Source organism: Hippopotamus amphibius, chromosome 3 (genome assembly GCF_030028045.1).
Source record: "Hippopotamus amphibius kiboko isolate mHipAmp2 chromosome 3, mHipAmp2.hap2, whole genome shotgun sequence".
NCBI classification, from domain to species: Eukaryota; Metazoa; Chordata; class Mammalia; order Artiodactyla; family Hippopotamidae; genus Hippopotamus; species Hippopotamus amphibius.
The window spans coordinates 159,869,842-159,894,424 of NC_080188.1; the positions used below are offsets into that span (position 1 = coordinate 159,869,842).

The following is a 24,583-nucleotide window of genomic DNA, read 5'->3' on the forward strand; positions in this document are numbered from 1 at the left end:
GTGTAAAAGAAAACCTAGGTTTCTCCCACAAAGTCCCAGCAGTACAGAGCCAAGAGCAAGGGGTAAAAAAAGGAAATTCTCACCCTTGAGCTTATTTTTAAGTGGAATGGCCCCATCCTGGGGGCATTCACACTTCAGGTAAGAGATTCAAGGATGTAACCCGTAGGTGACCTTGATGACACCTGAGGGCCTTCTCAATTCCAAAATTCCCTAAGTACCCACAAGATAACTGGAGATCCGGTTAATTATCACAGAAAAAGAATGGCTGATTACCCATATGTCTTCACCATCTCTAAGTGGTTGGCACACAGTAGGGGGTTAATAAGTGGTTGGCACACAGTAGGGGGTTAATAAATACTTGTGGAAGGGAGGGAGAGAGAGAAGCAAAGACCGAAGGCCCAGATCACACATCCCACCGTGTGCTCAGGAAGGCCTTCGCTCAGAAATCTGCCTCCCGTCCACGCGTTAAGGTACTGGATTCCAGACAAAGCCTCCCGTGTCCGCCTGAGAGCACAGCTCAGTGTAATTAAACATCTACGTTTCCCAAGAGGGATGGAATCAAAAAGACAAGCAGGGGAGAACCTGTGGCTTCTGCTGCTTCCCTGCCTTCCCGCGTGCTGTGTGGCAAGGCCGGGCCTGAGAGGTGGTCCCATGGCCCGAGAGCCCCCCTTGCTTTCTGCTCTCTGCAGAGCTGCAGTCAGGCTGCTGTTCTCTGTTAAGCTGCGCATTTGTGCCTTGCTTTGCAGGGACCTTTTAGAGTTTTTGTTGTCATTTACCCAATGGGTGCATTCTGCTTCCCTCATCCTTAACCCAGGGAGCTCTGAGAAGGAAGCCTGGCCCTCAGTTCTGCAATTATGATCAGGATGAAGGACCCCCTCCCTGCTCTAGCTTTGCCATCCCCATTCCAGCCCAGCCCAGCTCCTCTTCCCATTCCCAAGGAGGAACAAAGGGTCACCCTGCTGCACGGGGTTAGTGCTACAAGTAGGGCACTGCAGCTCTGCAGAACTCACTGGCAGTTTTTCACAGATTTGATTTTCTTTCTCAGCCTCCTGCTCTTTGATTTTGCTCTTCCTACCAAGACCTCTCTTCTTGCCAAGCTTTCTTGTGGTGACAGTGGGTTTTCATCACCATGTAGCTATGATTCAGAGCCAGACCTCTAGCTGACGAGAACTAAAATTATTCTCTCTCACGCACGCCCAGAGGACCACAATGGGGAAAAGTGAAAATGGAAACATTTTTCAAGTTTGCGAAGTCACTATCAAGTGAGGGTTTATGGAGTCAACCCTGACAGTTTCTCGTTTTGCAGCATCCTCACCAGAACATTTCTGTCTTGATGCCTAGTTCCACTAACAAACCCTTATCAAGCTCTTCTGTATGCAAAGCATTGTGCTACCCTATTCTATTACCACCTTCGTGCAAAACACCTCCTCCTCCTCCTGTAAAACCCCAGCCAATGCCCACCAATGTCCCTGGCTGAACTGTTGAGCAAAGCAAGCAGACCAAGGATGCTGGGAGAATGGCATCACCATCAACCAACCCGCCATCTGCAGCTCCAGGCTGGGCACCAGGCAGAAACATTCTGAAAGGAAGGACCCTTTACTCTCATTTATGCCAGTGAATATACATCATCCCCACTTTACAAATGAAGAAATGGGCTCAAGAATTAAGTAATTTATTCACTTGACTATTAAGTCGTGGAACCAAGGATTCACACCCATGCTTATCTCTTTTGGTCCTATGGACTGCCTCTGTTACAATGATTTTAGAAATTAAAATTGTGTTCCTGACCTAATGTTATTTGCACGTGCAGCTGGACAGTTTTTGTTTTGTTTGCTTGTTTTTGGCCATGCGCTGAGGCATGTGGGATCTCAGTTCCCCTACCAGAGATAAAACCCATGACCCCTGTAGTGGAAGTGCGGAGTCCCAACCACTGGACCACAGGGAAATCCCTGGACAGGTTTTGATGGCAATGAACGTAGCTTTCAGAAACCATTCTCCTTACCTAGTCTCCTCCCTGGTAGCATCAATTCAGAAGGGGGCTGACCAGGAGAAGGGGGCAGTCTCTGATGGAGGCAAGCTGGCCAATTTCAAGGCTGTAGCAACTTTAGTCTAACAAACTGAGTGATAGAATCCAGAAATCACTGGTGCTGTCCTCCAAGTAAAAAATAAAATCTGCATGCCAGTGATTTTTCTTCAAATGACAGATAAAAGATTGAGATCTGGATGTTCAAATAATTCAGCATCTTAGCCTTACTGCTACTTGTTCCAATCCCTGTCTCTTGGCATGTGATGGATTGTTGGAGGTGAACACCAAGGACTAGCCTCCTGCAGGAAGGAATCTGAGATGCAGACAAGCCAGCCCTCAGACGCTCAGCCCCTCATCTTTCCTTTTTTCCTTCCTCCCTACCTTCCTCTCTTTCCACTGTCCTACTTGGCAGGAAAGGATGGTGCTGCTTTCCCTGCAGCCTTCTGCTCCATGGCCATTGTCGTCGGGTGGCAGTGCAGACTGGTGGACAGACAATGAGCCTGAGATCAAAAATCTAGGTTTGAGTTCTGACTCGACCAGTCATAATAAGCTTGACCCAGGGAAAGATAATTGAAGTCTCCGAGCTTCAGCTCCCTCACCCGTAATACTGGGATACTATCACCTGAGACACAGCAGGGTCAGAAGACTTAATGCCGAATATGTATAAAGTGTCCTATACACAGCATATGTTCACTAACATCATTATTAGTACTATTCTTACATCTGCATCTGTATGTCACACAGATCCTACCCATTATTCATTCATTGGCCAAGTAAAATCTCCCAAATGCCACTCTTACCTCCACTTTATAGAAATGATCCCGGTCTCCCAGAAGTCTGAAAGCACAAACAGGCTCTACTTATTCCACGAACATTCACTACTTTCCAGCTTCACTTGTTTTCTCCTGTTCACATTTGTATTTCTCAAACTAGATTGTAAGCAAATTGAGGAAGGGATGTCTTATTTTAACTCCCTTCCTGCATTCATTCAATATTTACTTAGTCCACCGAGGACCACTCAGGTCAACACAGCCCTCAACCTGAGGCACCTTCAAGTCTGACTGGGGAGACATCTGCAAAAAGATGCAATGAGAAAAATCTTGAGACGAGCTTGGCCCAGAGCTTTTCCCAAACAAATGGGGTATGTACTCCCTGACCCCCTCCTTGACCCCTGACTGCGCATGTTCCCATAATAACCTGTCCTTTCCTCAGGAGAAACTCATCTCACTTCACAGCCATTTCTTATTTATTGATCAGGCCCCCTTGGCAGACCATAGCAACGTGAGGGCAGAGCTAACGACTTTCTCATTCCACGCTCCATCCTTAGTACTCACAATGCCTGGCATGTGGCAGACACTCAAACAATGTTTGCTAAATTAACAAAGAGGTTCTCAGATAGACTATTGACTGATTGAGGTTCTGGGGAATTGGCAGGTCAATCTAACCTTTGTCTTCTCAGGGGCCACATTATTCACGTATTTTTTAGAAAACATTTCCCTGGTGGGCTTTCCTCCTCTCACCAGTTTTAAAGAAGGAAAGGAACATGATTTTCTCCTGTGATTTTGCTCTAGCTGTCTGTACTTGTCAGCCTAGCATTTGAGAGCTACAATAAAGGCTAGATAAAAAGCAGCTGAAGAGGTGTGAAACTTGATTAGTCAAGGTCCTCAGCTAAAAATAGAATAGGAGTAAACCACCCTTCACCCACCTTCACCTCTTCTCATTAAGCTCTGAGGACATCCTGCAAAGGAACCAGCTGCCACAGTCTACTGGCATAACCTGTGATCCGTGGCTACCAGCACCAGTTGCTACCATGGTGATCTGGAAGTGTAGGGAAAGCACTGAGCTGTGAGTGATGACGCCGGCTGCAGCCCAACTTCGCTTCTAACTAGCTACACGACCTTTGGCAAGTTACTCCACAGTTTCCTTATCCAGAACACTACCTGTCCCATGGAATACTGAGTTTCAAAGGAGACAGCAGACATAGAAGCAAAATAGAAACAAAAGACTTGACTATAGCCACATCCCACAGGATAGCTCCCACTTGGATGGAAATTATATTTGAAAAGAGAAAGAAAAGGATTTTGTAAATGATGTGGGTATCCACAAGGTTAGAGACAAAACCCCTCATCCAACTGACTTCCCACTGGCAGTTCCTAACATCTGAGACCTTTGCTGTAAACTTTTGCCCAGTGCAATAATCCAGCTATCAACAAGGATGTCTTCCCACAGCACACATAATCAGATATTTTGTCACCATAATTATCACTCAAAAGAATAGACAAGGCTTCCAGGGAAAGCACCCCCTCTCTACAATCCTTCCACGGCCCCCTTCTCTTCCCTGCCCCCCAACCACACACACACTGAAGAGAACATTTCCCCCCACCTGATACCCCAAAATAAATCAGCAAGCGGGGACTTCCCTGGTGGCGCAGTGGGTAAGACTCCGCCTACCAACGCAGAGGACACGGGTTTGATTCCTGGTCCAGGAAGATCCCACATACTGTGGAGCAACTAACCCCATGTGCCACAACTACTGAGTCCATGTGCTGCAACTACTGAAGCCCTAGCACCTAGAGCTCATGCTCCACAGCAAGAGAAGCCACATCACTGAGAAGCCCACATACCGCAAAGAAGAGCAGCCTCCGCTCACCACAACTAGAGAAAGCCTGGGTGCAGCAGTGAAGACCCAACACAGCCAAAAAATTAAAATTAAAATTAAAAAACTAAAATCAGCGAGGGAAGCAACAAAGTGAAACTCTGATGTCAGATAAAATTGGCTTCAAAACCCAGTTCAGCCACCTCTTAAACTATGAGGTCAGACAAGTTACTTTGCGTCTCTGAACCTGTTTTCTTTTCTGCAAAGCAGAAATAATAAAGCCCATGTAAGAGGTTGTTGAGTAAAGTTCACAGGACGTCAGCATGTTTTGTTGCTCAGTGCCTAAGTGTTTCTAGTCCCTTCTCTCTTCCAGGTAGAGCACTAGCACTCCATGTGGTACCATTTCCCGCCCAGTGAAAATCCTGCTAGTCAGGTCTGGAAAATGATGCTTCCTGACCACACAAATGACTTTCTCCTCCTTTAAGAGCTTCCCTTAACTTGCTTTGCAATCAGGCCAATTTTTTTTATGAGAAGCTTTGTATCTAGGGAACCTCACATCCAGATATACACATTTTAATGGCCTGTACATTAAATACTGCAATGCACCTGCTATTTTATGTGAGTTGAGATTTGCGTAAAACAGAGCACACCCAAAGGACGAAAAAGTGATTGAGAAGCATCATAGTTTGATGAGTCCTAGAAATGTGCTACAAGAGGGCCAGGGAAAGAACTACCATTGTTTGAACATCCCATGTGTGAAGTACTGTGCTAGGTACATGGCATCATTTTATTTTTTTCCATCCTGAAAATATGATCAGGGAGGGGCTGGTATCCCTATTTTAAGTGGAGGAAACTGCAAAAGTCAAAGCATTAACCAAGAGTAGAGTTCTAAAGAACTGGCTAGTTCTAAAGCCTGTGCTCTTTCCCACATTCCAACAGCACGTGCCCAGGCACAAAGGAGAAGTGGAAGAGCAGCGAGTCCCACAGGTCCTGCCCTCTGGAAGTCTAGAGCTTCACAGGAGCTAGACAAAAACATACTTCAGACAAGATAGATAACTACGAAGTCCTAAGAATGTTTACAGAGCAGTGTAATTCTAAGTGCAAGTAAGTAAACCCAAAGCAGGGTCTGTCAGCGTTAAAAGTATGAAGACAATGAAGGGCTGAGAACCAGGAAGGAGTAAGCAGAGACGGCCTTCTAGAGGAGAGGAGGCAGGGATACAGCGGACAGAAAGTAGCCTGAGGTTGTGTTAAAGATGGGGATAGCCACCTGAAATGCAGAATGGTAGGTAGAACTTTTAAAAAAAAATCAGGCTCTAGAGAAAAATAAGCTGATTTGCTGGCTAGAAAAAAACCTCTAAGAATAAATGAGAAATGAATAGTTATTTCTGCCATAGCATTGTGGACACTGCCCCATTTCCCAAAATAAACATAAACCCAAAATGAAATTAAACAGCATTCCCACGCTCCTGAGAAGGGAGCAGCAATTATTATCTACTTTTTTCTAAAAACAGGAAGGAAAAAATTAACTGGGACGAGCGAGAAAAAAAATCACTGTTATTAACAATAAAATCACAACAACTGAAGGTAAGGTTTTCAACTTTTTCAAAGGGCTACCCTACATCATTATCTCATTTAGTTCCCACTTCAACTAAGTGAGATTGTCAGGAGAGCTTCTTATCCCTAATCCACAGAAATTAAAGGGTATAACCTAAAGCACCAAGTTGAATTAGGACTTGAACCCGAATCTCTCAACTAGCAATTCAGGGATGAAGCTCCAACAGGGTCTGTCATAGAGGGCTAATGTTTGCTGCTATCAGTTGAGGGGAGATAGGGAGAGGGAGGAAAGCTGCGAAAGACAGACACTGCTGGTCATCCCACACTAGCTCTTCTCCTTGTCTATATTACTGTATTCCTTATCTGGATACATGACCACCCAGAAGAAGACTACATTTTCCAGCCTCCTTTGCAGCTAGGTGTGTGACCAGGTCATCAAGTACCAGCCAAAGTGGTATGAACAAAGGCAATATGCACAACTTCCTAGTCTCGTACTCAAGAGTTCAGCCAGCCTTCCCCTTCCCCTTCTTTCTCTTTTCTGGAATAAAGAACATATGGCCAAAGCTGGAATGGCCATATGGGATCCCAATATGGAATTCATGTATTTAAGTCAGCAGAGAAACCTGGTCTCTGATGACTGCAGAGCAGCCAGACCAGCCCTAGGCTTTTAGGAAACATAAAGCCCTATTGATGCTACTATTACTCTGTGTCTCTGTCCAGCAACAGAACCTGTATCCTAATAAAGAAACTTTGCCAGTAGCACTGAATACCCCTTCTGAAACTCCAGAACCTTCTCAGTTGTTCAGATTCAACAAGACCATAAATATCTTATTAAGAGTCTGCTATGTGTTTGAAGTCTCCTAAGAGTATCTTTACAGGCTCCAGGGAGATGCCCAATCATTTTTAAAAAACCAGTATATTGGTACAGAATACAAAAAGGCATATTCAGCAAAGGTGAATGAACAGAAACAAGAAATGTTTAAATAAAACCCTGAAGGAGCCAGGGAGAAGTTCGCATTTTCTTGCAAATAACAATCTAAGCTGAAAGGGGGCCACGAAGCATACTGCATGGGGGTGAGGTGGTAGGGTCAAATGTGCAGGGTACAGGGCACTAGTGTCCCTTCCCGCCAAGAAAGAAGGTGATATAAGGAAGCCCTAGGGTTGAGCCCAGTTGCCCTCTTGGAATTCCTAGACCCCCACCCCAGGGGCGTAGAGGAGGTTGACTGAAGCATTGATCAGGACGAGGTCTGGCCCAATAGAAGAACTAGGAGGGGCTGCTGTGGACTAAATAGATGCTCACAGGGGTCCCTTCAGCACTGACATTCTTCTCTGGATTTAAGGAGCTGAAGTGGGGGGGGACAGGATAAAAAGAAAAATTCCAAGAGACAGGTGTCGTGCAGTGCTGAGGGAGAAAACCCAATGCTGGGCTTGGCGGATGGGGAGTGTCTGGAGTAGGAGTACTATGTCTAGACCCCCTGCCATTATCAGAGAGAAAGGAAATGAATGTGGCTTAATTATAATGACAGAATGACAGCAATGACATTATGGGAGAGAATCACAAAAGTGCAAAGCCCATATTAAGAAAATGGGAACTGTCGCTTCACCATCAAATCATCCCTGAAGAGTTTCCCCCAGACAGGGTCATGTCCCTAACCTAAGACCAAGACCTCCAGATAAAGGGACTCTCTCCCGATCCCTGACAATCCCCCCTCTTTGAGGGGTCCCTCAGAGGCCCCGGCAAGCCTCAGCCCACAGTGAGGTTTCCGTCCCCAGGCCTTAGTCACTGGCTGGTGGGCAACAGGACCACCATCTCTGTCCTGCCCACAGCGCTCCCCCCACCCCCACCAGACCAGTGACTCCTGGCAGCGCCACCCACAGAGATAGTCTCTAATCCTCAGTCTCTCAAGTGGGGCACTCAGTATGGGGCTGCTATATGGGCAGCCTCCTCTCCCAGGTGTCATACCGAGGGCCAGAGTGGTCTTGTGCTTCTCTCAGCAACACCAACACACAGGAGAACCTGATGCAAAAAAGAGCGAGTCCACCCAACACACCTCAGGGTGAGCCCTGGCAGGAGATCACCAAAGACCCATGCAAGGATGGCAGGGGGATCAGGGCAGGGCTGGCTTGCCCCCAACCCAGGTCAAGACTCCAGAATGGAAGTTAGACCTAAAACCAGGCAGTTGGAGACACCGTAGATCACCTACACCCTGAGATGACCACAAATGCTCACTTTAGCCACATCGTCTCCTCTGCCTATTGCATTTTTTTAAAAAAATCAGAACTGAGAAAGGTGGGCAGGCTTGAAAATATTTAGTTTTCCTGCTTCCTGGCATCCTCTGGGGAATTAGCCAAGTTATAATAAGATATTCAGTGACAGAGAACAGAGAGGAGAAGCAACAGAAGGCTTCTGGATAATCTATGTTATGGTTAATACAGGGCAACAGAATAGCCAGGACATATTATTACTAACGCATGTAAAATTCAATGCAAAGAGGAGAAAGTTGCAGTGTTACCAGTACTTCAAAGCCCATTGGCTTTGTGTCTCTCTACTCCCCTAGGGGAATGCTGGCCTGACCACAGAGGTGACTGGGGAAGCAGAGGCACTGACCCTTTGTCATAAACGCAGGCTGTGGTCAGAGCTCCCCAATGCCCCAGATCCCAGTTCTGGGGTCATCCAATCCTGTGAGCCATGCAGTAAAGACTCAAGTGTGTACATGTGCGTACATGCAACGCATGAAAGAGAACCCCGTAAATCTAATAAGACATCAGCAGCTGTCCTGAACAAAGGCTGTTTGGAATGTGAGTTTACAAGGATAATTACCACCGCATTACACAGAGTGCAATAACTTTGTTGTTAGCACAAGAATTTGTCAGACGTGTCACACGGAAAGGGGAACAGTTGTAACTGTAAGTGACAGGTTGCTGAAAAAATGATTGGTTTTCTGAAGCACCTGATCCTCTGAGTCTGTACCGTAATCTTGTTTTAAATTAAAAAAAAAAAACAACGGGCAGGCGTACAAAAACTTTCCACTGCAGAAACTGCCGGCTTGTTCAAGTTTACGGAGAAAATTTTCAAAGTGTAAGTGTGCCAGTGAGGATAGCCTGATGGAGTCTGTTCTCAGCCCACACCACTGCAGGTGGGCATCGTAGGGAGAGACAGGCTTTTAATTCAGAGAGTCCTGGACACGAATCCAGTCTCCCTTGCTTATCAGCCATGCATCCTCAGGAAAGGAATTAACTTCTCTGAGCTTCCATTTCCTTGTAAAATGGACTTAATAATCTCTAAGGCATAGAGTTGTTGCAGACAATAGAAGTTATGTGTAGAGTACTCAGCACAGCACCTGGCAAACAGCAAGTGATCAGGAAATGGGGTGACTTAAGTAGACTTAGCCTACCTAAATATCATACTTGGTGGCATAACGCAGAGGTGACTGCCTGTGTTTTACACTTTTTTAAAAAAAGAAATGGAAACATCACAAAGCTCTGAGAAGGTGGGGAGAGAAAACAGGTGATAGTAATTGTCTGGGTTTTCCTTAGAGACAATACCCAGAAAATTATGCTCTCTGGAGAAGAATGGTTTTGGAAAAACAGCTTATCCTTATATGCCACCAGAGCTGTTTTCTTTTTCTTCCAGGTAAAAAAGTTGCAAGGAAGTCTCCTCATATTTGAAAGCCTTTGGGGAGCTCATGAAATGGAGCCCACTTGCTAACTGACCACTCATAGCAAATTTTCCATAATGCATATAATGAAGTATTTCGATTGACACAGCATCTCATCTTTCCCTCTAAGAGACAGAAATTGTGCTCTGAGCACAGTGCAACTGGTTGTTTACTGGTGCCCCAAGGTTCACAAAATGCTGCAAGCACTGCCTAAAAAACTGGAGATGTTAAGGCTGAAATAGTTCTAGAAGAGCAAAGGCCTTAAATCCTTTCACACGACAGGAGAAAGCACCTCCAGTTCTAATTAAGCTAAAGCAATTAGCCACCCACAGATACTTAAGGCTGCTTCCCCTGGTCAGGCAATCATCTCTATTAAAACCCGCTTTAAAGAAAGGAGCAGACCCAGAAGCTCCACAGCACACACTTCCCACAAATCAATTATGCCTTAGACACATTAAGTAAACATTCAGAGGCAAGCTCTGGGCCTGGCAGAAGGGGCTTTTAGGACTGCATCAGGCCTGATGAGGAGGTTGCAAAAAAGGAGTAGGCGAGCAGTAAATGGGACAATTGGTGGTAACAAAATCCACTTGCAGAGGGGGACACTGGATGGTGGATGGGTTGGACAAAGAAAGACAAACTGAAGGCTCAGTTTCCCTGGTCTTAGAATTCCCTGGTTGGTGTAACAAGGCGTCAACTCCACCCTGAAGGAGCACATCAAGCAGAAGGGTTTCTGCCAGCTGCAACCAGAGCCCAGCTTTATCCATGTGGCCAGACTACCATCCAAAGTGATGCTACATGGGAGGACTGTCCTCTCCCATGTCACAATGTGTCGTGGAAGCACCAACAGGCTGTATCTGGCAAGTTCACAATGAGTCCAATCCACCCAAGTTCATGTGCTTTCCCCAGCCCAGTTTGGTCTAGTCCTCCCTAAGACTCCCTTTAGTGAGGGGAGTTCATTGTTGTTTCCAGCCCAAGGCTGTTTCCAGACTCGGCAATAGCAACAGCAACAAAACGGTCAGTGGTTAAGTGCTTGAAAATTAAGTACAGCCGTCCCTCTGTCTACAGGGAATTGGTTCCAGGACCAACTGGTTTGCAGATACCAAAACCCATGGATATTTAAGTTCCTTATAAAAAACGGCATAGTATTTGCATATAACCTATGGACATCCTCCCAAATACTTTAAATGATTTCTATATTACTTTTAATACCTAGTGCAATGTAAATGCTATGTAAATAGTTGTGAATACAATGTAAATGCTATGTAAACAGTTGCCAGCATGCCGCAAATTCAAATTTTTGGAACTTTCTGGAATTTTCTTTTTAATGTTTTCAATCCATGGTTGGTTAAATCTGAAGATGCAGAATTTATGCATGCAGAGGGCCAACTGCACCCTCCTCAAGAACTAGGGTTGTTTCTGTTTTCTCAGTCAAGTTAATCCAAAAACTCAACTAAACAAGAGTGTTTTGGTTTTTTTTTTCCTGTAGGTTTTTTTTTTCTTTTGGATTTGGAAAATCTCTCAACCATCAAGCAGACATCAAAAAATGTTGATCTAGGTCAGCACTGTCCAATAGATATAAGATTTAAAATTTTCCTAGGAGCCAAATTAAAAAAGCAAAAAGATATTGGGTTGGCCAAAAAGTTCATTTGGGTTTTTCTTTTTGGTCAACCCAATATATGAAACTATTGTATTAGAATATTTTATTTAACCCACTCTAACAAAAATACTACTATTTCTGGATATAATCAATACAAAAGATTATTAATGAGATATTTAAGATTTTGCTTTAATGCATTCTTTTTCTAGTACCATATTGGACTGTGCAGATCTAGAGCTATGTTTAAATCAACGTGGAAAGACTTCCACAATTCACTGTTCTATGAACAAGCAGTTTACCAAGACGGATAGCATGATCTCATTTTAACTATAAAAATCTGTATCTGTGTGTTCAGATATGGACAGACAATAATCTGTAAGGGAAACACCAAAAGGTAATAGCAGTTATCTCTAAGAAGTAGAATTATGTATAGTTGGTCATTATTTTCTACTTTGTGCTCTTTTGTATTTTCTAAATTTCTCTGCAGTACACATGTACTGCTTAAATTATCAGGAAAACTATAAAGCTAGTCCAAAAAAACCAAAAACTCTCCCTTGTTTTAAGCTATAACAGCCTGATCCTGTTGGCACTGTAGCAACTGTCCTATTTCCAGCTAACACAAAGGATGGACAAACATAACGCTCCCTGCCCCTTGCCCCAGCCAACGTCATACTTACAGCCAATCATCATGATGGCCACTGCAAAGATCTTCTCAATGTCTGTGGAAGGGGCGATGTTCCCAAAGCCCACGCTGGTGAGGCTGGTCATGGTGAAATACAATGAGGAAATGTAGACGGAATTCTTGCTGGGACCCCCTTCCCACTTCCCTGAGCCAGACCCATTAAACTGGTAAGGGGTGCCAATGTCCATCGCCAGCTGGTAGAGCCAGCTGTTGTTGCGGATAGTCTTGGTGTCCTCGTCGAAGATCTCATAGTCCCCGATGCTGTACCAAATGCAGGCCATCCAGTGAGCAGCCAGCCCAAACACACACACGAGCAGGACCAGCACAGCAGCTCCATATTCAATGTAGTGGTCCAGCTTCCGGGCCACTCGCCCCAGACGGAGCAGCCGGACAACCTTCAGAGAGCTGAACAGGCTGCTGATACCCTGGAAGAAGAGGGGCACAGGGTCAGGGCCAAGAAACATAGATACTAACAACTCCTTCCCTCCACTCGCCCGGGTTGCTTCTTTCAGCACAGTATATTCCATGAGATGCAATGTAAGGCAACTTTTAAAAAATTGTTTCAAACTAAGTCTTAACATAGAGAAATGCTCATATATAGTTGTATACTTATGCACAATTAGAATTTCATTTCAAGGTATATGGAAGGGAGATTTCCATTAGCTTTTTTTTTTTTAACTTCCTTTAAAAAGCAAATAATAAGACAAATAAAATTTTAATTATATTGTGTATAAGTATACAAATACATGAGCATTTTTCCATATCATTACTCATTTTAAAACAATATTAAGTTATATACTATTTCATATTAAGTAATGAAATATTTTGAGTTATTCTGAGTTGCACATTATTTCATATTGTATATTTCACTTTAATTATATTGTGCACATAAACAAATATTTATGTGTTGAAAAACGGTCCAGAAACACACATGGAAAGACATGTAAAACACTAACGTGGTTACCACTGCACTGTCAAGTTATGGAATTACAGGCAATTTTTGTTTTATTTGTATATATTTTTGTTATGCTTATATTTACTTAACTTCTATAATTAAAATTGCCTTTACAATTAGAAAAATAGTTTAAGATAAAAATAAAGAAACAGCTGAGAAGAATAAAGAACTGAGATTCTGTTTTCTCAGCAAAATTACAAATTCTTGGAAGGCTACATGACTTCTGCCAGGCCAGGGATACAATCAGACACCATGTACTTAATCACCATCCATCAAGGAATCAGAGCTAGAAGGAGCCTTCTGATTTCACCTGGTCAAGCCTCCTCCTTCCAATCCCACCAGGACAGGTCTAATCTCCAAATAGTAGTTCTCTAGGGAATAACACTGTGGTAGGGGCAGGAATACCAGTGTTGAAATCTGTAAAATGGGGTCTGACACCCAGGTAAGCCACTAACTTGCAGCTACCTCTCAGTTCCCTTATCTAGACAATGCAGGAGGTGGACTGGAGGAGCACTACATCTTCTCCAAATGCTAATGTACTCTTATCTCTAAAGGAAACTGAAACATATTACAGAAGCTATACCATTCAAAACCTCAAAACTCCTATTTCCAAAGTGATTCCAAGGTATAGGGTAAGGAGATTTCCACTAAACTTTTCCAACTTCTATTAAAAAGCCAATAAACAAGCAAACGGCATAAAGACATTTCTTTGAATTAAGACTCTAGCCTCCCTTACAAAAATCCAACAGCAAAAATCCAACGGCAGTCTGATGCCCTTAACCAGGTAGAATGAATGACTTATCACTGTTCTAAGCACTGGACAGTTTCTAGGTCACTGATAGTCTCTTTTGTCCTCCATACCCTTAATGCAACCCCTAAGGGTCAGATTATGTCACAGACAGAAGGAAAACGTGCAAATGCTTTCTGGTGAGTCTGTGTCAGAGACTCACCAAGGCTGCTTTCTCCTCCTGGGCACACAGCTAACCACATTTCCCAGGCTCTTTCCATCTCTGTGGGTCTCTGGAACCAGTTCTGGCCAATGGAATGTGAAGTGAAATGACTATCATTTTCCAAGCCAAGGCAATGGAAAGTAAGTGTACCTTCTCTACACGCTTTCTCTTCCTCCTACCATGCCTTCCTTGAGGCCAAGTATTAAAGATGGTGGATGTACAGCATGGAAGGGGCCTGGGTCTCTGGAAGACTATGTGGAACATCACCCCCGGCCCCCCCAAAGCCACAATCAGTTTGAATCCTATTGTGATGTCAATGAAAAAAGAAAAACTTCTGAAATAAGCCATTGAAACTTTAGGGGCTATTTGTTATAGCAGCTGTAACTAGCCTTCCCTGACAAATGAACACACAAACCATATGGAACACAGCCTTGGCAATAAAAACCACAGATCAGGCTACCACATAAATTATTTCATTGAGGTAGGGTTGAAGGAGGTGGGATTTATTGCTCTTAAAAAAAAAAGACAAATAGTACTGTAGCCATAAAACTCACAACAGAAATAATCATTTCTGGCCCAACATATACCTGTAAATAGATAATAGTGGATTTTTCTAGGCCAAGGGACTACATCCCCAGGGTTAGTTCATCCAAACTGCTAACTATGAGAAAGTTTACTGTTGGCATGTCCAGTATTCACCCCCTGAATCCCCTTTTCCCTCCATGTGCTTTTCTCAAAAGTCTGCCATGAGAAAAGGCTGAGAAAATCCTCATATTAAGGTGCAAAAGATTGATGAGGGTGAGTGGATCCTCTCTCTATAGGGTATTTGCATTTTATCAGACAGAAAGCAGCTTCCAATAGTGGAATTAAAAGCACCCACAGCCTGGATGAAGGAGATATTCTGGAAGGCAAAGGAGCCTTTTTGATGACTCAGAAATCAAACACATGTAAGCAGCCACCTACTCTCAACCTCCTCATAAGGAGGTTCCTGAAATCATCTTTCAAAGCAGTTCTACTCTGAAGCAGAACATATTACCCAGGGCAAAACTGCCTCATCATTTTTTCCTCACTTGTATACAACCAAAGCAACATTTATGGAGAAGCAACTATGTACTCCTTGTGCTAAAGCTACAGGAAGAGATTAAAATGCTGCTTTGTCTTCTTGCTCACTATTGCATCTTCAGTGCCTGGCATGTGAAGGATGCTTGATAGAAAGGAGAGATGAAGCAAAAGCTTAATTAATGAGAGAGACGAGATAGGTAGAAATATCTCTTCACTAATCTTAATAGGCACAGAACTTGAGCACTAAGAGGGAGCACAGAAGTCACCTAGTCCAGCTCCTCTGAGCCCAGCAATGTCTTCTAGACCTCCCTTAAGGAATGGTCATTCAGCCTCCCCTACCTCTTGAAGATCCCATTCTGTGGCAGGCATTCACAGAGATGAACAACTGGGCTCCCATCACCTTTCATATCTCCCTTATGCTCCACCTGCACTTCATCCTTCTTCCCTTCTCTATCCCCTCCTGGTGGCCACCACATCACATGCAACCACCACCCAAAGGCCATGCTATCCTCTGGCCATACACTCCAGACGACACAAGCATCCCACACAGTGGATGCACACTGGCATCTCTGTGCCTGCTCCCTCAGCCCAGAATGCCCAGCTCCCCAACTGGTACACTACTTATCCTTCAGGTCTGCCACTACCCCCACCCTACAGACTTCCATGAGCACCCTGGAGTCACAACCAATCCCTCATCCCTCCATGTGTCCGTGGTATTCTATACCCATCGCTTTGCATTAAAGTTTCCTATAGCCAGTTCCCCAACTACATCAGAACTACATCTTCCATTTGTTAGAAGGCAGAAGTCATTTGTTATTCATCTAGAAGCTTCTTATATTGGGTTGAATAGTGTCCCACCCAAAATCAAGTCTTTTCCAGAACCTCAGAACGTAACCTCATGTGGAAATAGGGACGCCGTTGCAGGTATAGTTAGTTGAGGTCATATTGGAATATAGTGGACCCAGAATCCAGTATGACTGGTGTCCTTATAAGAGAGACACAGAGAGACACATGTGACTATGAATGCAGAGACTGGAGTGGTATGTCTTCAAGCCAAGGAATGCCAAGGATTACTGGTGACACTAGAAGCTAAGAGAAAGGCATGGAACAGATTCTTTTCTAGAGACTTCAAAGAGAACATGGCCCTGCTGACATCTTGATTTTAGATTTCCAGTCTTCAGAAGTGTGAGAGAATAAACTCCTGCTGTCTTAAGAGAGCCAGTTTGAGGTAATTTGTCACAGTAGCCCTAGGAAACTAATATATCTATACAAGGTTTAAAGCCAGCACCTTCTCAGAGAGAGTGTCAAATATTTTCTAAACTGAATTGAAGAGTTTGGCTTAGGAGAGAATTCCTTCTCATTTTAAGGAGACTGGAACAATATAAAGCCTTTCCTCACTGTATTATCTGTGTGTGTGGATTCTCTATTACACAGTTTTGCATTAGTTCTCTCTTATTGCACTAACAGTTGGAATTCTAGCTATTTAAAAGCATTTCAAGCTATTAATTTGTTTTTTTCTTATCTGCCTGAAGTTCAGTGGATTAGGTAAATAGAATATTCCAAACTTTTTTAAAATTTTTGTATGCTACAAACATGACAGCACTATGTGGTAGAGAATCACATTTCTCCAGGGACTTCTTATATCAGAAATCCTACCTCACATTCCAAATAGTTCCAGACAGTTCTTTATCAAAAGCTTAAAGTTATGAAGAATCAAAGATTTCAAGTTGAGTCCTCATGGCTTGAGGACAGTGAGCACCTGGGCTGGTGAGCCTCATCGCTGAAGGCCAGCACATGGGACCAGAAGGAAGCCTTCTGAAATCTCAATAACCTCGGTTGTAGTGATTTTGATGCAATTCAGATTGAAATGGACATTTGGAAATTATCAGATTCATTTGTGTGTGAACTATCAAGTTTTGCCTATTCACCAGACTAAATTATTTTGTTAACTTGGGCTGTACCTTGCCTCCTCAACTGGCCAGATTCACCAATTTTCTGCTCTTTTTTTTTTCCTGTCGTACACATGAAAATAACAGTCACAGACTGATGACAAAGTGTTATTAAAAAGAACAACCCAGTCTTTCAGGTTCTTGAAAAGTTTCTCCAGGTTTCCAAATCTGTGTGGTGACACACAGCCTCCACAGCAAATTCTGCAGGTGCATTTTTTTTATTGCCTTCAACCTCACATTATTCATCATTTTATCTTCTCCTGCATCCTCCTCTAGCTAAAGGTCTCCTTCACATGCTTCCTCTAAGTCCTCCAGAACCTATCCTCACGCACAGAGAAATTCCCAGCCTCAGCATCTTCATGGATTGCTCCCACCACCTTTCTGCTTTAGTTGAAACTGGCTCTCCCAAAAAAGCACCCTGCTTTTCTCTATCCTGGAGTTAGGAGTAGGGAGTTTCAAGAGTTGACAGGAAGGGAGGGAGGGAGGGAGGGAGGGAGGGAGGGAGGGAGGGAGGGAGGGAGGGAGGGGAAACTCCCCTTAAGATTCATGCCATCCAGCAATACCACCTCCTCATTACCAGCATCTGATTATTGATAGTTAACATCTATTGAATGCTTACAAATATGCCAGCACTTGGGCTTAATCTTTCATTAATTGTCTCATTTATCAACTTCTTGGTCCCTCCCTTTCATCACCTGGCTGCCAGCCCATCTCCTGCTATCAGCATGGGAACCTTTAATGTTCATGGGGAAAAATCATTCAACACTCCAGTCTCTCTATTCCCAGTGGCCTTCACCCCCTCTCTACATCCTGGGCCTGGTCATCACTGGGAACCGCTCCATTTCTGAAATCTTACACACCAGCATTCAACATGATGACTACACATTTCGATTCCTCCCACCCTCTCCTTTATCCCACCCAACCTTCTCTTGGGCTTCTCTTTGATATCTCTATCCCCATCTTTTTTTCCCCCTCAACCATCAACTCTCTCCAACTTTTACTTCCTTCCCATCATACTAGACCTAGTGTTACATCACTTCAAGTACCCTCTCCCCACCACCCTCACAATCTCTCTCCTTGCCCTTCCACCACACTTGCCCTGCCAAACCCAGCACTGCAGGCACCGGGCTATCATTTCCATTCTCAACTGAGTCCCCAGATGTTTCTCACCCATCCTTTTCCTCTTCCTCGAACAACCCCTCCCCTCTTCCCACCAATAGCTATTCCAAATATTTATTACTCTCTTCAAGATCCCACCTGAACTGTGCCTTCTTATTTGCAGCCAACACCACCTCCCCATACACAGAGAGAGCAGAGGCCTTTAGTCTCAATTCTCATCTACGTTCTACCTCCGCAAGTACGAGCATGTGCATTTTGCACCATCCTTCTGCACCGCACCAAAACTCACTCCTCACCCACTCAGGATCATCATCCCATCAACTATTCAGCCTTCTCTCTATTCCTTTCCTTTGTCTCCCTTTCACAGACTCATTTCTTAGACTGTAATCATACCTCTGTTTGAAGTCCTATGCACCTCTCCAGATATATTCACACTCCTTTTCTTCCTGAAACTGTAATCAATACACAATTGCTCAGTTTCCTCATTTCCCACTTATTCCTCAGCCCAATGAACCCAAACATTCACTCATATCACTTCCCAAGATCTACTCTCTCAAACGTCACCAGCCACCTTCCAATTATCATACCTTCAGTGTCTGACAACTGTAATGGGCATGCGACGTTCTTCATGGTCACACAGGGTCTACACTACCTCCCTATGTTTAGGGAATCACCACCTTACAAAGTAGAGCTCATCTCCCACTGAGAAGCTGAAGACATCATAAACCTTTCTTCTGCAGCTTCCTTTGCAGCTATTGTGTGAGCACATGACCTAGAACCTGCTCATCGGAGATACCCACCCAAGTCATTGGATGGCCCCCAATGGAGGAACTGTGCAGGACCCCTTTTGCAAGAGCATGGCAGCATCACCCAATTCCCAGAGGCAGCAGGAGCAATTCTGGAATTGACACCCAGGGTCCACTGATGGTGCTGTCAGCACTGCACATTGCAAGTCCATGTCCATTATCAACAGCAGTGGTATGTTCACTGGACCGCCTCTGCTACATGATCTGGGGCACTGTTCCTAGAAACAGAGCCTCCAAATGTTTTCTGTGAGTACCTAACATCCTTTTAATAACCCTTTTCCACCTTATATTAGCCAGATTTGAACCCTGACTACTACCGCAATGTGGGATGGACTCTCCTCCCTTGGTTCCCACAATACCTCTTTCTAATGATTCCCCAAGGCATTGTTCTTGGCCCTTTTCTCTTCTCAATTATACCCCTTTCCCTGAGCAGCTGCATCCATTAATGTGACTTTAACCACCATCTATATACTAATAACCTGTATATCCATCTTTCCAAATCAGGCATTTCTCCTGACCCTAAGACTCCTATTGCCATATCATTGGGACACCCCAAGGCTTCCTCAGTCTGACATGTCTAACCCTCAGCCCAGCTTCTATTTCTCAACTTGGAGAATGTGCCCAAGGTATACAGTCTCCCAAGTGAAAAACTAAGTGTCATCATCTCAGTTGGCTATGCAAACTTTTCTTAACCGAATGTTCCTTTTAGAAGGGTGATGTTAGGGCATATCAGTATTCCAGTGTGTAATTTGCTGCCAATTTGGATAAAAATGGAAAAATTATTTTTTGTCTATGCATATATGTCTGGAAGTATACATAAGATACTAGAAACATTGATGGTTCCAGGAAGGGAGATTCTTCTTCATTGCAATATCCTTTTGAATTTTATACCATGTGAATTTTTATTTATCCAAAATTTTTTTTAATTATAAAAATAATTAAATATAAGTTTTAAAAATATGACCCAACCCTGCTTAGAACTATTCAATGGCTTTCACTGCCTTCTGAATAAAATTCCATTAGTTCAGCAAACAAAGGCCTTTGTAATTTGGTCTCTGACAGCTTCATCACTCACTGCTTCCCTCCCAGCCATCTCTGCTTTAATCACATCAAATTATTTGTTGTTCCACAATCACACTATGCCCTCATGCCTTCACACATGCTGTTCCTTCTGCCTCAAGCACTATTCCCCTGGCTGTCTGCCTGGCAAACCCTTGCCCATCCTTAAGGACGTTTCTCAACATCCCAGTGGTAGGATGAGTCATATTTTTATTACTAAAATTGTGGATGTATGAAGTTTTAAAGTAGTTTACCTTTTAAAATAAATATTAGAGTGAATTCAAATTTATCCCAATAATATTACTCTCTCATTTGAATTCCAATTTGCTTTCTTGACCTATACAAAAAGGAGTATAGATACGGCGGAATCCTAGAAACTGTGGATCTTATATCATATATAGGAACATGATCCACTGAGTGTGATGGTTAATTTATATGCCCACTTGACTGGGACAGGGTGCCCAGATGTTTGGTTAAACATTATTCTGAGTGTGTCTGTGGAGGTGTTTCTGGAGTAAGATTAACTTTTGAATCAACAGACTGAGTAAAGCAGATCACTCTCCCTAGGGTAGGCAGGCCTCATCCAACCCATTGGAGGCCCGAATTGAACAAAAAGTTGGGTAAGGGAGAACTCATGCTCTCTGATTGCTTTCAAGCTGGGACATTAATCTTCTCCTGCACTTAGACTAGAACTTAACCACCACCTGTCCTGGCTCTCCAGCTTGCAGATGGTAGATTATGGGGCTTCTCAGCCTACATAATTGCCATAATCCAATAATCCTGATTATAGATATAGATAATATTTATGTATATTTATAATATATATACATCTTACTGGTTCTGTTTCTCTGTAGGACCCTGTCTAATACAGGGTCTTAATGGGAGAACGGTAGAGAACTGCCAGTCTAAGCCATAACACACAGTCGTCTCTCCCATGATGCCTTTCTTGATACCCACAGGCAGAGTTCAACATGCCCTGCACTAGACTTGCATGACTGGCCCTTGATTCATTCTTCCAACAAACACTTATTGAGCATCTAATATGAAGCAAACATGGTTTCAAACACTGATAATAGATTGGTGATGAACTAGACCAATATCCTCACCCTTCTGAAACTTTCATTCAGCTCAGAAAGGTAGACAATAAGCAAAATAAGTAAAATAAATGGTATTTTATATGACAATAAGATGAAAAATTAAGCAGGAAATGAAAACAAGGAGTGCCAGGAAAGAGGGGGTGACAGTCAGTGTTAAATAGGGCTGTGAAGGAAAACTTCACTGAGATCTTGGCATTTAAGTAATGGCCAGTGGAGATGAGAATTTGAGGCACCAGAACATCTAAGGGAAGTATGCTCCAGACAGAGGGGTCAGCAAGTACCAAATGTCTTGAGGGGGGGAAGGTCATATGGCCTTTATATTAGGCTGGCAGGCCCTTGAGATCAGAAGCACACCTTCCATGAGAGTAATAGTTAATTATTTTAATAAAAATATCAATTCATTCAGTACTTACTAACTGCCAGACACAGGACTTTACAAGCATTATCTCACTTAATCCCTCATACTCTTCTGAGGTAGGTATATTATGTATCCAATTTACAGATGAAGAAACTGATAGAATCACTTGTCCAGAATCACACAGGTAGAAAGTAGCAGAGCTGGAATCTGAACCCTCATCAACTGACTCACACGAGTGTGCTCTTAACCCTCTGCGCTAAACACTCCACCTTCTATTTCCCATCTTTAGAGTTCTAGCTCCTTGCAGATGTTCAGTAAATGTTTACGGAATGGAAACTCACACTGAGACTTACTCCAAGGAGAAGTGACAGTAGTAGGTCTAGCAGTCTGTTATAAGGATTTACTATTCTATTAACAGACCCTGGTTTCTTGTCTTTCAAGCAGAGATGACTACAAGAATAAATGTTGCACGACGACCCCACCACTCTGAGAACTGCAGATCCATTTCAACTGCATGACAGAATAAACTGCCTTACCAGATCTTATTGGAAGTTACTCTTTGAAGCTTAAATATAACTTGCTTCCCTTTCATCGCTTCAGCATTTTACTTTAGTCTCATTTAATTCGACTCTGCAGGCATTTCCTGGAAACCTACCACAGGAAGACATAGCCCAGAGGTATCAGTGATACAAAACCAAGGAAGACGCAACCCCCTGCCCTTACATTGCCTACAATCAGACACAGAGAAAAACACAGCCTGCAAAACGACTGCAATGCAGCAGCAAACCCAAGTTAGCTGCCACTATAAAGACTGAATGAGCACAAGTCTGGTGGCCGTGCATAAAGAGAATGTTTTACTAGTTCACTTAATAGGTCTGTGGGCCATATTCATGGGAAGGATGTGGTTACCAAGTGTAGGGGAGCTTTTAGCCAGAAATGGGATAGCTTGCAAACTTCCACTGGTTTAATCCAACAATGTATCCAAAAGGCACATCTGCAGTCTCCTTAGAAGAGTCATGGAAGGAAGTTTAGAAATTACACTTAAAACCATCCACTTTCTTTTTGTTTACAATTCAAACCACAAAAAAAAACTGTATTTAGTTGTGATATTATGCCATCAGGCTCCTTTTCTTTCTAGAGGCTCTGAAAATGGAAATCCTTATCACTGGTCAAATAAAATCCAAAGGATATAGTATGCAGAATCTGCTTTTATCAAGTCATGCCTGTCTTTCTCAGAGTAGCAATGTCGGGTTTTCTTCCTGCAAGGAAGTGAAATGAATCCAAGTACCCTAGACTGTACTTTCCTATTAGGGAAGCAATGAAATTATGTTGTGTCTGCAACTCTGATATTGTTACAGAATTAGCCATGCCCTCAATCTGCTTTAGGCTGATTTAAATTATTAGAAAATTTAAGTCAAATTAATAGGAGGTGAAAATCCCAGTGAGTTCCAGGAGGGTCCTGTCTGCAGGAGTTTTCGGCACTGGGGCCCAAGTAGGGCATTAGTTCACATACCATTGCCTGGCCAGAGCTCTTGACACGAAACAACGCTGATATTATGAAAGCATCACCTTAACTAGTAACATGTGAGGCTCGGTTGGACCTCCAGGCCACATGTGGTAACACTAATTCTTGGAGCGGGGAGGTGCAGATCATGCCCTACACAATCTAATTCGGCTTAAAAGACACCCTGCCTCCCCAAACACGATCTACTTCATTCTCACCTTCACCCAAAAGCAAGCTCCGAGTATGAGGGCGGACACCCCCAGAAGATATAAAATAGCCCCCAGTGTACAGCCTCATGACAAGCACTAGGAATGTGGGGGATGGCCTTGAGGCCCCCACCAGGACAGCAAGGAGCGAAGGAGTTAGGAATCCCTACCTTCAGGGACGCCTAGCTTGACGGGAATAAGAACTCCCTTTTGGCCAGAAGGGGGGTCCATGCTTCGCCTTTAGCATTGTTCACGGTTTTAACTCTCTCGCATCTTCACAAGTGGACTGAAAGCCTTCAAGGGCTATTCCTCCTTGCAGCCTCAGCAGTGAGTGGTGACAGGACCACTCTAGACTCTTCCATTCTGTGAAGCAACTGACATACACAGAGCTTCACTCTGCTAATATCTGGCCCTCTGAGAGTAAGTCTCTGTAGGAATATTGTAAGTTAAAGTTACGGCTCCTTTAAGAGGCTTCTGGTAAATATAGAGTTCCAAACTTTCTGGAAGCAGGTGGAGGTAAGGAAAGATAATCACCATTCTGTGTGGTTAAACTAATCAGTAACCACAACTTTGGGGAATGATAGAAGCCACAGAGAAAAGAAATAGTCTGCTCATTAGGGGGGAAAAAAAAAAGGCCACCATGAGAAGTCCCATGCACACCCAAAGTCACATGCAGGACTCAGGCTTGGGGCCAGGCCCTGCCTCTGGCACACTTGTGCTAGCTCTGTGACCCTAGTAGGTGACCCAACCTCTCTGAGCTTCATTTCTTCACCTGTAAAGCGGGGAAAATACATTTACACAGGGTTAAGGCTCACAGAAGTATTAGTTGCTGTTGTTATTCAAGAAGTGGTCACCTTGCTTTCCTTCAGCTGTAAAAATTCAGCCAAAAACAATAAGAGTCACAAAGGGGAGAAACTATGTGCCCTCAGCGAAAAGGAGAGAAGGGATCTGAAATGTCAGAAAGAAGTAACCTCTGGGTGGGGACTAATAATGAGGAAAAATAATACCCCCTCTCTGAAAAGCTGCAAACAAGCCGTCAGGGCTACTCAACACTCAAGGGAGTAAGCTTAAGGAAAGCAGGCAGGGGTCCTGGGCTTGTGCTTCTAGACACGCAGAGCCCCAGGGGTCAGTGAAAGTCCGTCTCATCTGAAGGTGGGCTGCAACCTGCAGCCCCGCAAGCCTTGTAACTGCCCAGCCTCAAGACCAAAGAAAGAGCCCAGAGAGAGCAACAGAGACATGAATGGATTACTGGACAAGGGGCACTTACACAGCTGAAGCAGAAGGTCCTGGAGTGACACCCCACCACACACAGCAGGCAGACCATGGCAGCCTCTCGGGCTACCGTTTATAGGGGAAGTGACGTCAGGTTGGCTCATCAATTACCAGGGAAACCAGCAGCTGGGG

General features: G+C 43.8%; 1 protein-coding gene across 2 annotated transcripts in view; it reads right to left on the reverse strand.

Annotated features, from left to right (window-relative positions):
- The window catches only part of KCNH1 (potassium voltage-gated channel subfamily H member 1), a 411,257-nt gene that overhangs the window by 222,384 nt on the left and 164,290 nt on the right, over positions 1-24,583 (reverse strand). For both annotated transcript variants that reach the window (XM_057728018.1, XM_057728017.1), the window contains exon 7: positions 12,110-12,539. In XM_057728018.1, the coding sequence (XP_057584001.1) occupies positions 12,110-12,539 (430 nt within the window). The remainder of the gene's footprint in view (positions 1-12,109; positions 12,540-24,583) is intronic.